The sequence below is a fragment of the Geotrypetes seraphini genome, chromosome 16, assembly GCF_902459505.1.
Source record: "Geotrypetes seraphini chromosome 16, aGeoSer1.1, whole genome shotgun sequence".
NCBI lineage: Eukaryota > Metazoa > Chordata > Amphibia > Gymnophiona > Dermophiidae > Geotrypetes > Geotrypetes seraphini.
The window spans coordinates 53,450,373-53,467,667 of record NC_047099.1 but is presented as its reverse complement, the minus strand read 5'-3'; the positions used below and the strand labels follow the sequence as shown (position 1 = coordinate 53,467,667).

Sequence of the window (17,295 nt, the reverse complement as noted above, 5' to 3'; positions counted from 1 at the left end):
CAGCCAATCCAGTTTTCAGGATATCCACAATGAATACATAAGAGATCAATTTGCATGCACTGGAGATTCAGTATATGTTAATTGATCTCATTTATATTCATTGTGGATGTCTTGAAAACCCAACAAGCTTCGGGGTTCCCAGGACAGATTTGGGAATCCTTGCATCCCGTGCACCGTTCCCTCTAAATTGAGTGGGAATTCTCCAATTGCATTAATAACTGTATTTTCAATCACTAGGAACAGGCAGGTTCCTTGAAATTCTGCAGAGTTGGCCTGTCCCTTACTTGAAAATGTCATTTCCAACTGGCAGGACTCCCACTCAGAGGAAACAGTGGATGTGTACCTAACCCAGTGTTTCTCCAAACAAACACATGAATTGCATGTGAAACCCCAGCTAATAAATCATAATACAGTGTGGGCTTAGTGCTCTCCGAAGCACTGTTAACTCAAATCTCCAGAGTCCATCGGGGATCTTGTATTTAATTTAAGGCAGCTTACTCCTCATGTCTATTCATAATCCTATCCAAATAACAGTACTGCTATGCATCTCCAAGTCCATCCAGGTCCCTTCAGCATCTCAACAACATATTATAATATCTTGAGTCCATCCATCCAAGAGCATTAGCACATCCTCATTATTCGCTGCTATTCCCTTCTATATCTTTGCGCTGATTTGCTCCTCTTCTGGTTGAAAACACAAAAATGTGACAAGGAACTCTGTGATGGGGAATGACACCTTTGTTGACAGCCAAGATAACAAAGGTCTAGAATGGAGAACGACCGTCTTCTCTAGAAAACAAGTGAGATTATAACGCTGACATCATTAAGTGACATAAGGTGTCCAGAAGAGGAACAGTTAAGAGAGAGAAGGTTGTGTCTTCCAAAAAAGGGAAACCAACTTAGGACAAGCAACTCGTAAGACAACTCAGAGCTCCCAGCGGAGATCACTGAATGTCTTAAGATACTCCATGAGTATCTCACAATATTTCATGCTGATGAAGGTGTCAAAGAACAATTCTACTCCGGCTTTGGCCACGTATTGACTAGCAGTCCAAACAAAAATACAGGTCCTTGTCGACTTACGACCTAGACTTTACGATGCATTTCCCCCATCTCCCATTCTAGCCCATACTAACTATTTTTTACCCCTCCCCGCGTACCTTTTCCCTGGTGGTCCAGTGGTGTATCCCGCACTGAACCCCTCTTGATGTCAGCAGTCAGATGCCAGCAGCACACCTGGGCTGGCACACCCAGGATTGAGCTTTTGGAACTCCCACTACGCCCTGCGCCGCTCACTGCAACACTGCCGCCAGTTCTCACGGGACTTGCAGTTCTCGTAACAGCCATTCAGAAAGCTGCTTAGGGCCGGGCAGGAGCTCCAAAAGCTTGCTCCTGCACGTGCCGGCCCGGGTGCACTGCTGGCTTCTGACCGCTGACATCGGCAGGAGGGGCTCAGTGCAGGATACTCCACTGGATCACCAGGGAAAAGGTACGCGGGGAGGGGTAAAAAATAGTTAGTATAGTTAGTTTTATAAATTATTCATTTAACTCACCAATCCTGCACAATACTAAGTTAGTTTGATAAAAAGAGGGTAAGAACATAAGAAATGCCACTGCTGAGTCAGACCAGTGGTCCATCATGCCCAGCAGTCCGCTCAAGCAGCGGCCCTCTGGTCTAAGATCAGCACCCTAACTGAGACTAGCTCTACCAGCGCACTTTCTTGTTCAGCAGAAACTTGTCTAACTTTGTCTTGAATCCTTGGAGGATGTTTTCCCCTATAACAGCCTCTGGAAGAGCGTTCCAGCTCTCTACCACATACTGTATTAACATAGGCCGACTTACGTCCAGATCAACTTGCGACCTGTCAGTCAGAACAAGTTGCGGTCGTAAGTCGACGAGGACCTGTACAGTCTTTGGTGATTTCAGTGCTGGAATTGGACATGACCGAGAACTCTGAAGTAGTATCACCGTTCTAACAGGCATTTTACTTCTGATTAAATGCACAATGCATGGTCTTCTCATCACAAATACCTTGTTTAGAGCGACAACTATAAAACCACTTGGAGAGATCCTACCTTCAAGCAGGGGTGCCTCCTTCATTATGCCATCAGGATCCATGATCGAGAAGATCATATCACAAGTGTAACAAAACAAATAATGACTGTCAGATTGACTTGTCAATTTTGTTTTTAATATTCGTTTTGCTTGAAAACACCAAACACATCCAAAAACAGCACGAAAGACTTTCAACATTCAGGAATCCTCAAGACCTAAAGATGTACACGCATATCTAACAGCATGATAGAATCTTTGCCCTGCCAACAAATGTAGTCAACAATGAGCATCTCTGAAAGAAGATTTAATCTTTCTCTTTTGTTAAGGAAGGCCTAGTGGTTGTGAGTTCAAATCTCACACTGACCCTGAGCAAGTAACTTAATCCTTCACTGCCCCATGTACATTAGATAGATTGTGAGCTCACCAGGACAGAGAGGGAAACCGCTTAGATAACCTTAATATATATATCAATAGCTAATATATATATATATATAGGCTACATCATCAAAACTGGTTCAATTAAAACACTGGCAATATTAAAGTTATTACTGACTGCTAGGCAAAGAGTCCAGTCTGCCTGGTAAGACAAAGAAAAAGGGAACAAAAAGACAAGAAACCTAGGTCTTTGGGCTACTCTCCTCATTGGAACGATCTGTAAGTGTTGTGGCCATGTTCAAATTAAAGAATGACATGGGGAAAAATTTTTCCCTGTCCCCTTAGGAACTCAATTTCCCCATCCCATCCCTGTGAGTTTTGTCACTGTCGCTGTCCCTGCCCCATTCCTGTAAGCTCTGCCTTAACCACACAAGCCTTGAACACCTATGATTTTCAAGTGTTTGAGGCTTACGCAGATGAGGATGGAGTTTGTAGGAATGGGGCAGGGGCAGGGACAGCGACAAAACTCAGAGAGACGAGAATGGGAGATTGAGTATCTTTGCAGGTGGGCAAATTAGCTGATGTGATGACTTCAGGCCCAAGATTTGTTGCATGACCATCCCCTTTCCATTCCTGTGTTGGAAGGCTAAGAGTTAAAGCAATGGCTCTAAAGTCCCAAGTAGTCTCCATCTACTCATCAACATCTAGGGGGCCTTACCTCCCCCCACCCCCTTCTCCAGCAGGTTTTTGCTAGGCCCCATTCCACCTAGGGTCAGCCCTTTCTCAATGTTCCATCCAGCTTCTGGTTCTAGGTAACATAGTAACATAGTAGATGACGGCAGATAAAGACCCGAATGGTCCATCCAGTCTGCCCAACCTGATTCAATTTAAAAAAATTTATTTTATTTTATTTTTTTTAATTTTTCTTCTTAGCTATTTCTGGGCAAGAATCCAAAGCTTTCCCCGGTACTGTGCTTGGGATCCAACTGCCAAAATCTCTGTTAAGACTTACTCCAGCCCATCTACACCCTCCCAGCCATTGAAGCCCTCCCCTGCCCATCCTCCACCAAACGGCCATACACAGACACAGACCGTGCAAGTCTGCCCAGTAACTGGCCTAGTTCAATATTTAATATTATTTTCTGATTCTAAATCTTCTGTGTTCATCCCACGCTTCTTTGAACTCAGTCACAGTTTTACTCTCCACCACCTCTCTCGGGAGCGCATTCCAGGCATCCACTACCCTCTCCGTAAAGTAGAATTTCCTAACATTGCCCCTGAATCTACCACCCCTCAACCTCAAATTATGTCCTCTGGTTTTACCATTTTCCTTTCTCTGGAAAAGATTTTGTTCTACGTTAATACCCTTCAAGTATTTGAACGTCTGAATCATATCTCCCCTGTCTCTCCTTTCCTCTAGGGTATACATATTCAGGGCTTCCAGTCTCTCCTCATACGTCTTCTGGCGCAAGCCTCCTATCATTTTCGTCGCCCTCCTCTGGACCGCCTCAAGTCTTCTTACGTCTTTCGCCAGATACGGTCTCCAAAACTGAACACAATACTCCAAGTGGGGCTTCACCAATGACCTGTACAGGGGCATCAACACCTTCTTCCTTCTACTGACTACGCCTCTCTTTATACAGCCCAGAATCCTTCTGGCAGCAGCCACTGCCTTGTAACACTGTTTTTTCGCCTTTAGATCTTCGGACACTATCACCCCAAGGTCCCTCTCCCCGTCCGTGCATATCAGCTTCTCTCCTCCCAGCATATACGGTTCCTTCCTATTATTAATCCCCAAATGCATTACTCTGCATTTCTTTGCATTGAATTTTAGTTGCCAGGCATTAGACCATTCCTCTAACTTTTGCAGATCCTTTTTCATATTTTCCACTCCCTCTTCGGTGTCTACTCTGTTACAAATCTTGGTATCATCTGCAAAAAGGCACACTTTTCCTTCTAACCCTTCAGCAATGTCACTCACATACATATTGAACAGGATTGGTGACCAATATGTATGTCACTCACATACATATTGAACAGGTGACCTTTTGAAGCTCCTTCTATGATGTCAGATGATTACTAAGATCCTGTCCATCTCTGTCTTTCTTCGACTCTCAATTACCTCCTGAGGTTCCTTCCAGCAAGTTCCTCTTTGAATTTTGTTCTTCATATCAGACAACCTCAAAGGGTACGCTGCAAGTTGCAAACTGATCCTCTCACCCCTGACACTTCAGTCTTTCTTCTATAAGTTAAATTTCCCTCTCTGAAGCTTTGAATTACATCCTCCAGTCTCTTCCGCATTACTCCATGTAAACATACTGTCTACCTGGTCTACAGACTGACCTTTGAGGTATCTATAAACAATAAATTATATCACCTTGGCCGCCTCCTCTCCAATGTAAACATTTCTGGTCATTTGCTTCCTCCACCAGATCCCCCCCCTATACTCCAAGCCTGGGAAGCAGCCAGCCTTCGCCCTCTCATGGGATACGGAGGAACCTCATGTATTTGCTGGCTTTGCTTTCACAAGTCGGTAATAGCTTTTAAATGCTTGTATTCCAGTCATGCTTATAAATAAATTCAATTAAACTGTCATGGAGTTTGGGGGGGGGGGAAGAACAGTGAAAAGACTCAAAGAACAAGAGAGATGGACACACAAGTCACAGGCAGGCAGGGATACTTTTGCAAGGTCTACACATTACTGTATTAATTAGAGTTTCTCAAGCCTGAGACATATTCAGGTAAAATCACCTCCAGAGAAAGGGAGAAGCAGTCCGAGATAAAGTAGGCCCTTAGTGAGTCCCCCTAAGCCAGCTTTGTGGATACAGAGCTGGCTTCCCAGCCCCTGCCTGGCCTCCTTCCCTCCCCCCACTCAAGGAGCTGCCTGCCTTTGTTCTGCGGCCCCTCACTCTCCACCCTCCCTCCTTCCAGCACTCAGAGCCCTGGCACTAATTGATCCAGGAGTGAATGCCAGAATACCCTCCACTCCGTCTCCCTGCCGTCTCGCTCCCACACTACAGCAGGAATAAATCAGGCTGACTCAGAGTGGCGGGAAAAGCAACCTCCTCTCCCAAAGCCCCCTCCCAACCCAACCAAATATTAAACGTACAATAAAGCTTGGAGAAAAGGGGGGGGCTGCAGAAGGAGACTCTCTTGTATCCCAACTGACTCTTTTTTTAACTCCTCTAAAGCACATTCAACTCAATGGGAATCCAGCTTGGCACACTACAACTGTACTGTGACCTGCATACTAATGATGCCTCCCCTCCCTCTCCTCCTCAAAAATCCCACACAAATGTAAAACACAAGACCAGTCCCTCCAAGCTGAAACCGAAGGCTTGCAAGGGATGTCAAAAGGAGACAGCTGGCGCTGACAAAACAAATACAAGAGAGATAATGGAGAAAGGTTTGCCTCTATCATTTCCCCAGGTGGTAGTTCTACCCTGGGACCAGACAGGAGATGGGAGACTAAGAATATAAGAATTGCAATACCAGGTCACCCAAAGATCCATTGAGCCCAGGATCCTGTTTCTAACAGTGGCTCATCCAAGTCATAAGCAGTTGGGAGAGTTCCAAAGAGCAGATAAAGATTCCTCACCGTTTGCTCCCCCAGGGTTAAGAGATGGATTTCCTCCAGTTCACTGGCGAATAAGTTAGCAAGGCAGAAGGAATGAAGAGCAGGATGGATAGACACAGAAACTCTGATGGCAAATAACAGCCAGAAGACCTCCTCGAGCCTCTCTACTCATTCTCCTGCCATGGTGCGATACCAATCTCCAGCTTTCCTCCTAAAACCTGGATAAGGGGCTTTGAATATCAGCCCCTTAGTTAACACAACCCTCTGTCAAACACCTTTTCTGAGAACACGGCAGTGGTGTTCGCGGAGCCATTCACACCAAGTTTTCCAGCAGGCCCACTGGAAAAAGATGCAAAGAGAGAGAGAGAACGTTCGCCCCTATTCCAGTCAAAACTTTGCGCCCTCTCCCCCATTACTATGGTGAGAAAAAAAATCTGAAGAAGATGCAGAAGAGGGGAGGAAAGATAAAAGTTGTGTAGCAAAACTGCAAAAGGAAACATTTGCAAGGGGCCGGAAGGGAGTAGGGTGGGGGCAGAAATTTAGACTGGAATATTTGTCAGTGATTAAAAACAAAAAAAGGACAGACATTTTATACAGATTCCTGTGGAAAGCACAGAATCCCATCCCAAATTGACTCTTCTCCCCTCCCCCCAGGATGCAGCTCCTTCTGGAGGTGGGGGGGGGGGAAGTAAGATGTTTTGATTCTTATTACACTGAGCTTAATTCTCCACTGTTAGAATTCTGAAGGGTGCAATTGGCAGAGTGGTGGCAAGGGAAGGGGGGGGTGCCCTTAAGCGCCTGTTCATCAGAGACGGGGTAAATCGTTTGGGGGGAGGGGGGAGTGGCCTAGTAATTAAATCAATGGTTGAAGACCAAGGAAGCCACGGCTCAAATTCCATCTCCTCCCACTTACACGATTTTGGCAGGTTGTCTCATAACCCCAGGGAGGCAAAACAGGTGAAACTATAAAACAGGATCGGCTCTGTTTCCACTGACCCGGAGTGTGCTGGATAGTCCTGATCCGAGGCACCTGCCGCAAGGGGCTGCAACTACTGCGATTCTGAATGACTTACTCCTTCTCTTGCATTAATAACACAGGCAGCATTGCTGCTAAGCCGGGGGGGGGGGGGGGGGGGGTGCGTTGAATGGAACAAGGCCTCTTGCTGGACTATTAACTCATGTTTTGCTTTGTTTCTTAATTAGAAGAGATTAATCACATTATTACATCTGCCATACATTAGCATACAGGCAGAACAATCTCATTTGAGCTCTTTATACTTATAGAACTAGATACAGTAAATGACACCCGGGCACAGGGAAAAAATGCACACTGAGGGCCGGAGTCTGAAAAAAAGCTGCAGTAAAGTTAGGCACCTAACTTAAGTGTTTTAATCGTTTTTAAATAGCGTGATAATTGACTGCGCCATTAAAAATAGATTTTAAAACAAATTGGCGCTGCTGTGAGTCTATGGCGCTTAGCGGCGTGTAGCAACGCTGAAGCCCAGAAAGTGGGTGCGCTTAGGGGCGGCGCCGGACTTCAGCATCCCTAGGCACCTTTGGCTGCGATTCTGCAAGGACCTTAGGCGCCGGAAATGTAGGCGTAGTGCCTACGGTCCTTGCTAGCTGTGATTCTGTGAGAAGCGCTTGTCCGTGCCGACACGTGGCAGGCATCGCTTACAGAATCAGCACTCAGGGGCCACAGACCCAGATATCCTACGCCAGGGCTCAGACATGGCCCGGCTCTGAAGGTCCGGATCTATTTTAGCCGGCAGCAATCAGCTACAATCTTCTGTTTTATATATGTCTCATTTTATACCCGCTGGGAGATTTAAAATGACCCCCCTTCTCCCCACCCCCAGCAAAAGTAGGAAAGGCCAGTGGCGTAGTAAGGTGGGGGGGGGCAGTGGTCTGGGAGGGTGTCAGCACCCATCCTCCTCTCCACGCCCCCTCCCCCATACCTCTTTAATTTTTCCGGCGCGAGCAGCATCATGAATTTGCTGCCCACATTGGTGTCGGCTCTGTCTGACGTCACTACCAGGTCCCCTGTCTAGGAAGTGACATCAGAGGGAGAGCCCAAGTTTGTGATGCTACTCATGCCAGGAAAATTAAAAGAGGTCTTGGGGGGGAGGGACACCACTCACCCTCCCTACGCCACTGGGAAAGGCTATTATTACAGTATTTCTATTATTGTAAACCGACCACATACCCGTGATTGCTGGTATATCAAGCTATGAATAAACTTGAAACTATGCATTTTTTTTCCAGTTGGGGCAGGGGTGGCTAGCACAGTTTCACAGATCCCCCCCAGCCCCGTCCTGTGCCACACAGTCTGCATAACTGGAAATAAATCCTCAAGAAACGTGGAGGGAGAAGGGAAGTAAACTTACACGCATGCCTTCACTCCATTCGAATACATGGTACACTTCCCGCCATTCTCACATGGATTGGAACCTTCCGAACACTGTAAGCCTGGGGAGAGAAGGAAAAAACCAAAAGCTTTACAACCAGGATCCAAAGAGTGTACCAACACATTACAGCCCATATGGCACTAAATCCAGCCAGTCCAGTGCTTCATACCCCAGGGTCCAAGTGAGCACCTATCCTCTATGTTCCAGGATGAAAGCATATCCGTTCTCCTCTCCCACCCCTCCAATCTCTATCCCAAGCAGTTTTCCACCGTAACCCAGATCAGTAATTCCCCAAATTCTACCTGAGACAGTACAAAGACAAGCAGAATTAGAAAAGGTACAGAGAAAGGCGACAAAAATTATAAAAGGTTTGGGATGATTTACCTATGAGGAAAGGCTAAAACGACTAGGGCTCTTCAGCTTGGAGAAGATACGACTCAGGGGTGATGTGATAGTGGTTTATAAAATACTGAGTGGCGTGGAAAGGGGAGATGTGAATCACTTGTTCACTCTTTCCAAAAATTCTAGGATTAGGGGGACATACAATGAATCTACTAAGTAATGGATTTAAAACAAATTGGAGAAAATATTTCTTCACACAATGTGTAATTAAACTCTGGAATTTGTTACCAGAGAATGTGGTAAAATCAGTTAGCTTAGCAGGGTTTAAAAAAGGTTTGGATAATTTCCTAGAAGAGAAGTCCATAGGCCATTATTGAGATGGCTTGGGGAAATCTGCTGCTTATTCCTAGGATAAGCAGCAGAAAATCTGTTTTACTACCTAAGATCTAGCTAGGTACTTGGGACCTGGGTTGGCCAGGATACTGGGCTTGATGGACCTTCAGTCTGTCCCAGAATAGCAATTCTTATGTTCTTATGACTTGCATGGAAGGGTGTAAAGATGACAAAAAAATCACTCTCCTATAAACTTCTTAGAATAGTGCATATATCTTCATGCTTAGTCACAAAATATGCTCAGAGACATGAAGGCTGAAACGAGGGGCTAACCCCAAGCCAAAAGTCTCACCACCCAATCATTGCATATAGTTGGACTCACTTGAAAAAAATACTCTTTCTTCGCTGCATAAGCAGTCGAAATAATTGATAACTTAAAGATAGTGAAAAAGTTCCGACATGGCCCATTTCGTTCCTGCGTCAGGGAACCGATATGCAAGATTCAAACGTTTGAAAGGTGGCGTCTGTCTCTGAAAACATCTTTACATATCTTCCTTTTATCACTCCCAGTGATACTTTACCAACAAGATTTGGCTCCCCAGTTTTGTTTTGACTGAGTTTGCATGGAAGGATAGCAGTGCAGGTGGGTGTGGGGATGGACAGAGGTGCTGGCAGGTTTCTCCCATATGAAGTGGCAGGATGGCTTGGCCATATTTCCCTTCTATATGAAGCGACCTCCTGTTTTGTTTTTTCATCTTGAGCTGATTTGTTAAGTTTTGAGCATGTAATTTATTTTCCTTCTGATTAATATTGTTTTGACATATGTGAATGATTTTACATCTTGAATTGCACGAGTGTTCGTTGTAACCTGCCTAGATATTACAGATAAAGCAGGACAGAAATTTACTAAAGAAATAAAATTGCATGGTTGACAGATAATGAAGAACTATTGCTCTAATCTTTTGCGTACAGTGTTTGAAAGAGAGCTCCCTTCACTATATTGATTTTTGGGTCTCTAATAAGAAACCGTAAAGCTATCTATTTAAAATGTAAAGCTAGCTATCCCTCTTCATAACCTCTAAATTCTTATTATGTCCATCCCTCATTTATTGAATTTACCTGTAACCGTGCCGAGCTCTATCTTTATGGAGATGATGCGGTATACAAACTTAAGGTTTAGTTTAGTTTAAAACATTACTGTTTTTATTGTCACAAGGACAAGTGGAAGTTTTATTCCATGTGCAATGAGGAGGGCTGTACTGCCACCAGCACGGATAGATCCCCGCATGGGCCTACCAGGCCTAGGAGCCCAAAGATCTGGGGCTTTGCATAATCTAGTGGTTGTGTTTTTCAGGAATGTGATAAATCTACTAGGCCCTTGTGGAAATCTATTCTTACTTATACTCTGGTCCTTGTGTGATGGATAGTAAACCTATAGAATTGGCAGTTGCAGCCAGAAAGGGGGAGGGGGGCCCTATGTGCTAGTTTGTCCAGGGGTCCACAAACCTGTGATCCATCAGTGGCCACCACGGTTTTTCATAAGAACAAAGGTCCATAAAGCCCAGTAGCCCGTTCTCACGGTGGCCAATCCAGGTCCTTAGTACCTGGCCAAAACCCAAAGAGTAGCAACATTCCAGAATCTCAACGAGGATGCAAGATTCCGGAATCCCAAAGAGTAGCAACATTCCATGTCACTTAGCAGAGGCTTCCCCCATGTCTTTCTGAATAACCGGCTATGGACTTTTCCTCCAGGAAATTGTCAAACTTTTCTTAAAACCAGTTACGCTATCCGCTCTTACCACATCCTCTGGCAACGCATTCCAGAGCTTAACTATTCTCTGAGTGAACAAATATTTCCTCCAATCGATTTTAAAAGTATTTCCCTGTAACTTCATCGAGTGTCCCCTAGTCTTTGCAATTTTTGACACAGTGAAAAAATCGATCCACTTGTACCCGTTCTACTCCACTCAGGATTTTGTAGACTTCAATCTAGCTCAATATCCTGTTACCAACAGTGGTCAATGCATGTCTCAAGTACCTGCCAGAAAACCCAAAGAACAGCAACATTCCAGAGCTGAGATTGTGATGTCATAATGTCTCATTCCACCAATGCCTAAGAGCCAACCTCATCAGTGATGTCACAATGGCTTAATTGTCCTAAACTTGGCTCACATAAGAATGCCCAAGCTGGATCAGACCAATGGTCCATCTAACCCAGTATCCTGTTTTCAATAGTGGCCAATCCAGGTCATGATTACCTGGCAGAAACCCAAAAAGTAGAATCATTTCAGAATCTCAAAGAGTAAGAAAGATTCTGGAACCCCAAAAAGTAGCAACATTCCTATCTCAATAGCAGACTGTAGACTTTTCCTCCAGGAACTTGTCCAAACTATTTTTAAACCCAGCTATGCTACTGCTGTTACCGCATCCTCTGGCAATGAGTTCCATCCAGAGCTTAACTATTCACTGAAATAATATTTCCTCCTATTTGTTTTAAAAGCATCTCCACATAATTTCATGGAGTGTCCCATGGTCTTAGGTTTTTTTTGTATGGAAAGTGTTAAAAATGTCACACAATATGTCATCTTTTCTTTTGAAGGTAAAGCAATGGCCAGAATTAGGATAACTTAGGCAGAGGACGATAGGTCAAATGTCTCTTAGAGATGAGTCAGCAGTGGCAAAGTTTTGAAAGCAATGAGAAGTGTCAGCGGTACAGCAAAGACAGATGCTGGTCCGTGTACCACGTGCAGTGTTGATCCCCAAATGCCACATCTCCTCTTCCCCTGCCCCCCACTGGATCCCGTTCTGCCCCCCTTTCAGTCCCCGTGTTGTAGGTTTGCTTGCGGTATACCAGAATCTAAAGAGCCAGCTCTTCTCGCAAGATCTGTGGCAAGCCTCGGATTCATGGATTCAAATCTGAACACGGCCAGCTCTGCCTTTTAAGCTTCTAGCAGAGAAAATGAAAGCTGGATTGTACTGAGGCGGTAAAACCTCTTTCTTTCCTTTCATGTCGGATTCTGAGTATCAGTGCTACCCGAGAACAAGAGAGCTGTTATTCCGAGCAAGACGGCAGGAAGGGGCTTGTGTGGCATCAACGCTGACAGTCTGAAGTGGGTCAGGTCCCAGTACTGAGGCCCAGCAAGAGGGGAAGTCATACCTCTTCTTGTCCCCCCTCCCCCAGGGATTTCAGAAGTAGAGCGGACCTCAGAAGTGTACCAGCAGCGGCTCTCACACGTGCCTCCAGGAACGAAATCTGCTCAAGGTGGTTTACAAAACTTTTTCGATATGGTAAGTCCCTGTCCCCAAGGGTTAACAATCTAGATCAGGGGTGGGCAATCTTGACACAATGGAGGCAATGCATGCAAATAATCTCTTGCATATTCATTGGGGAAACCTTGGAAACCCAATTGGGGTTGCGGCCTTCAAGGACCGAGGTTGTCCACTCCTGATTTAGATGGATACTAAGCAATGGGAGATAAAGTAACCAGCCTAAAGTCACAAGGAGTGTTGGATGGAGGAGTAAAATTTAAATCCTGCTTTTCCTGGATTCTGGGTGTATGTGAAAGGACAGCCTTTCCCACAAAAGGACTCATTGTTTTTTCTACTGACCCTGCCATGAAACAGCAGGAGCTATGTTGGTGTGTCGAGAGTTCACTGACCACACCCTCCTACAGTAACTCAGAATTCATTACACACTGAAACTGAAAAAAAATCTTAAATACTTCTCAACCCCCACCCACAAAAATATAATTTCACTAATTGTTAAGTTGAATCTCCATGCAAATAGCGAGGGGCTCAGGTGATTTGGTGAGCCACCACAGTTTGGGTTCAGGCCCCCCCAGCAGCACAGGCCGCTGGTAGCGGTTCCTACATGCTGATGGCGGTTGACCTGGAAGCCTTCCTTCTGACAAGTTTACATTTTGTGTCAAAGGAAGGCTTTGTAGGAGCCACTGCCAGCGACCTAAAGATAAACAAATGCTGCACCGGTTGGGGGGGGGGGGGGGTGAGAAGAGCGGAAAAGAGAGATGCCCGCACACTTTGGGCTCAGGTCTGCCCAGACTTGGTTGTCTGGCTAGGCCACTGACACTAAGTGGAAAACAGTCTGGGCTACCTCGATGGGCTTCATGAAGAAGTCAATCAGCCAGGGAATGAAGTGAAGGACAAGTGACAGGATATAGACACTCTAATTCCCAAACCCTTTTCAGGGGTTCTGCAAGCAAGGAAGTCGATGGTGTGTTTCAGCCATCAGCACCAGCACTCCTGTACACGCTCACTTCAACAGCATGAACTGAGCACAGGCGGGAGTTCTGGTGTAAGCGGCTGAAGCATTCCGCCATTTTCCTCGCTGCTGAGGCAACACCTCTTCGGCTAAACTGATGTAAAGGAGGGGGAGAAGTTGAATTGAAGGTGTGGTGGGGGGAGTGGTCTGAGAGATAAGGGGAGATGCTGGGAGGGAGAGACATTAGCCCCAGGGGAAGGGGGCAGAGACCTGAGATGCTGGACAGGAGGGAAGAGAGATGGGACTTTGTCGGGGGGTGAGTTCCTCAGGGTATAGGGGTTCCGTCATAATAAGAAGATGGGGAATCACTGCTCTAACGTTTCATAAGATATGCAAGATGTACTGAAAGAAATATTTCCAAATGCTACTCATCTCTATGCTTCATACTCTTTCATCAACAGGCTGGCAGAGCAATCAAGGAAGTGATATTTCAGTGAAAGACCGTTTCTCAATAGACCTCCACTAGCCAAATCAACAGCAAAGGCCGGCTCCTCCTCCCCCTTCCCCCATACTGCTGAGAGAGCTAGTGAGTCAAAAGGGCTGGCAAAAACCCAAGTCTAGAACCAAACAGAAGAAAGATTAGAACAACAGAGGGCCGGAAGAAGCCTTATCCTCAATGCCACCAGGAAGCCAATGAGAAACCAATGTTGTATGCCACCAGGAAGCCAATGTTGTATGCATTCCAGAACCTGGAATCTGCACATTTACTCTAAAAATTCACATATTTTGAAGTTCCAAATTCGTATCATTTTGGCCCAGTAGAGAGAAAGTGGCTGAAATGAAAGAACAATGGGGCTAAGGACCAGGGAAGCCAAGGTTCAAATCTCGGTCCTGCCACCAACACTCTTGGTGACCTTGGGGAATTCACATTAGCTCCTATTATCGCAGGTATTCAAATTGGATTGTCAGATCTCGGAGGTAGGAATGAATTGTATTTATCACCATTGTATAGCATTATGATCAGGGACTGCCCACAATTGAGAAAGAAAATAACACTCAAGCAGACAAAAGCAGAACCGGAGAGAAGCCCTCTCAGACACTGCCCAGTCCACTTGGGACAGCCAAAAATTGGCAGAGATCAGTACCAGAACAGACCTCTACAACCTCTTTCTGTGTTAGCAAATCCAGAAGTCAGCCAGGAGGAAAGTTAGACAGAGTTGGGAAGAGATGAAGGCACAGTCCAGGACTTAAAACAAACCACACAAGGCTCTGTTCAACAGTCACGGCCATCAAGCCAGTGTGTAAAAGTGTCCTGGAATTAATCTGTCTCGTAAGACAAACATGCTCAGCAGACAAAGACAAAACAAAGACACCAGGCCTGCCTGGCATCAGCTCACACTCCTCCTTTCCCACCACCTATCACAAGCCTGATGACCTTCAGTCTCTCCTTTGCCAAAGGCCCTCGGGCCTGTCCCCAGTTTAAGGGCCATTTAACACACCCACCACCACCCTTTCTGTGAAGAAATATTTCTTAACGTCCCACCTCTCTCAGGGGCTTCATAAGGCAACCCCTTGTTCTTGAATTTTCTTCCAGCTTCCTTTCATTATCTCCCTTTGTCCTCTAGGCAACAGGTTCTCTTGCCACCACTGCCCATCCTTCCACCTGGTAGCTACTTCACCTGAAATACTGATCGACTTTGAGCCACCTAGTGTCCCATAAAAGCAGCGATCGGGTGAAGAGCATATCAGCTAGGCCTTAATGGAGAAGTCGGTTGATGGTTAGTGCAGTGGACTAAGATCCTGGATAGCAAGTCACTTAACCCTCCATTGCCCCAGGTACAAAAAAATACCAGACCGTGAGCCCACTAGGGACAGAGAAAGCCCCTGTATCTAATGTGTACCAAACTGCGTAAACTTAAAACTATACATAATCCGCAAAATAGGTAGATAAGACTAGTGTCTTCCAATCTCATGCTACTGGGGCTCAGCGTACACCCTGAAACCATGAACATCCGATGCTGGGAGAATATGATGGGAATGGAGAACCCTGTCACTTAGATACCTGCTGTTTGCCCTTCTCGGAGACGGAGCCACTGGACTCGATGGACCTCAAGACCCAACCCAATTCTGTTCTCTTGGGACACTCTCCGACTACTGGTGTGGGCAGATCCCTCTCATCAATGGAGCCAGCTCTGTGGGTGCTTGAGCACCCCCAGTATTGAGGCGCCGGCTGACTGCTTACAGGACAACTATTACTACTACTACTACTACTATTAATAATTCCTATAGTACTACCAGATGTACACAGCGCTGTAGAGAGTCACAAAGAAGAGAGTCCCTGCTCCAAAGAGCTTACAATCTAAACAGCCACGACAGACAAACAGGATGTCATGGATAGAGTTAAGGAGAACGGTTAACCAGCAGGCTGGGTTGCAGGGCAGAGGAGTAGGATTAAGGATTGAAAGCTATATGAAAAAGGTGGGTTTTAAGTCTGCTTTTAAACAAGGGAAGGGAAATGGCTTGGTGGACAACCTCGGGTAATTTATTCCAGGCATAGGGGGCAGCTAGATGAAAGGAACAAAGTCTAGAATTGACAGTGGTGGAGAAGGGAAATGCTAAGAGCGGCTTATCTGAGGAACGGTGTTCTGGGAGGTGAATAAGGAGAGAGAAGAGAGGAGAGATATTGGGAGGCAGCAGAATGTAGGTCAGCAATAGGAGCTTGAATCTATGCAAAGGCAGATAGAGAGCCAGTGAAGTTGTTTAAAGAGAGGCAAGAGGCACATCGTGTAGGCAGTCAGCCTCTCCTCCTCACTGGCGTCTCATGGCATATCTGGAATGTGCCCCGGCACACTAGTGTGCGATACACTGGCTTAGCGCCTTTGTGAGGGGGTGTGCACATGGCCGGATCATGGCCATTTCACCGAGCCACATGAACAACTTAGACAGTACTTACGAGTGTCGCATCGCGCACTTACGCATGCCAACTTATTCCAGTTACTGACCCGAGGTAAATTTTAGTACACCTACACAGCTTTGCATTAGATTTCTTTAACAGCTTGGGGCCGAGGTACAGAGTTGCACCCGTTATGTCTGTATCCCGTAGCACAGGTCTCGGCAAATTGGAAAGCAGAGAAGGACTAGAAAAGGGAAAGTGTCATAATTGCTGGTTGAGCTCCCCAAAACAGCAGACAATTTATCACCCCCACCAGCAGTCTGTCCCAAGGTTAAGCAAGAATGACTTTTTTTAGCAGTCTTTTTGGGGGCTGAAGTTACCAACAAAGAGGAACCAAGCAGCTGCCCTCCCTTCCAAGCAAAAACTGGCATATTTTAGGCTTTAGTTAGAAAATTATAAATAAAGTTCCAGCTGCTTCCCCCGCGCTAACAGCAATAGGAAGCAAGAGATGGTTCCCAAAATTACCTCACTTGAGCAGGGAAATCATCAGGACCAGATGGGTGGGGAAGAAAGTTTTCATTTCTTTTTCATTGAAACTTATGGTGCACGTAGATGGAAGGAGGGGGAAGTGGTTTAGGAGATGAATTCATGTTGTTGAATCATAGCTCTGATCCCAATTGAGCTGGAAGCCCAAGGGGGCAAAGTCAAAAAAGAAAAGGGAGGCTATTTAAGGAGATTCTAATTGTGCCATTGACTAAATTTAATTTACAACCTCACCCAAAAGCAGTATGTTACGTTAACAGTCTATCCTAAACCCAGACTATAAAACAGTTTTACCATTTTCCTCCTCCAGATCCTGACAAACTGTTTTTAAAAAGCACAAGTCTGAGTTAAGTGTTTTCCCTTTATGCAAATAACAATGATAAAACCATCAAAGCCAGCTCACAAAGATTAAGCAGGTGCCCCCAAGTCCCAGTAACATCATCTGTATATTTAATTTCTCGTGTGCCTCGTAAAGGGAGCAGGCTGCACTATACTACTCTGGCAAACCATGGCAGATCTGGCGATTTTGAGACACAAACGTGTGCAATT

The 17,295-nt window shown here is 45.6% G+C and overlaps 1 protein-coding gene across 1 annotated transcript in view; it reads right to left on the bottom strand.

The window, feature by feature from the left end:
• NOTCH3 (notch receptor 3) overlaps nt 1–17,295 on the bottom strand; it is a 195,491-nt gene that overhangs the window by 154,386 nt on the left and 23,810 nt on the right. Inside the window, exon 2 of the mRNA XM_033923748.1 lies at nt 8,396–8,477. Coding sequence (XP_033779639.1) covers nt 8,396–8,477 — 82 coding nt within the window. The remainder of the gene's footprint in view (nt 1–8,395; nt 8,478–17,295) is intronic.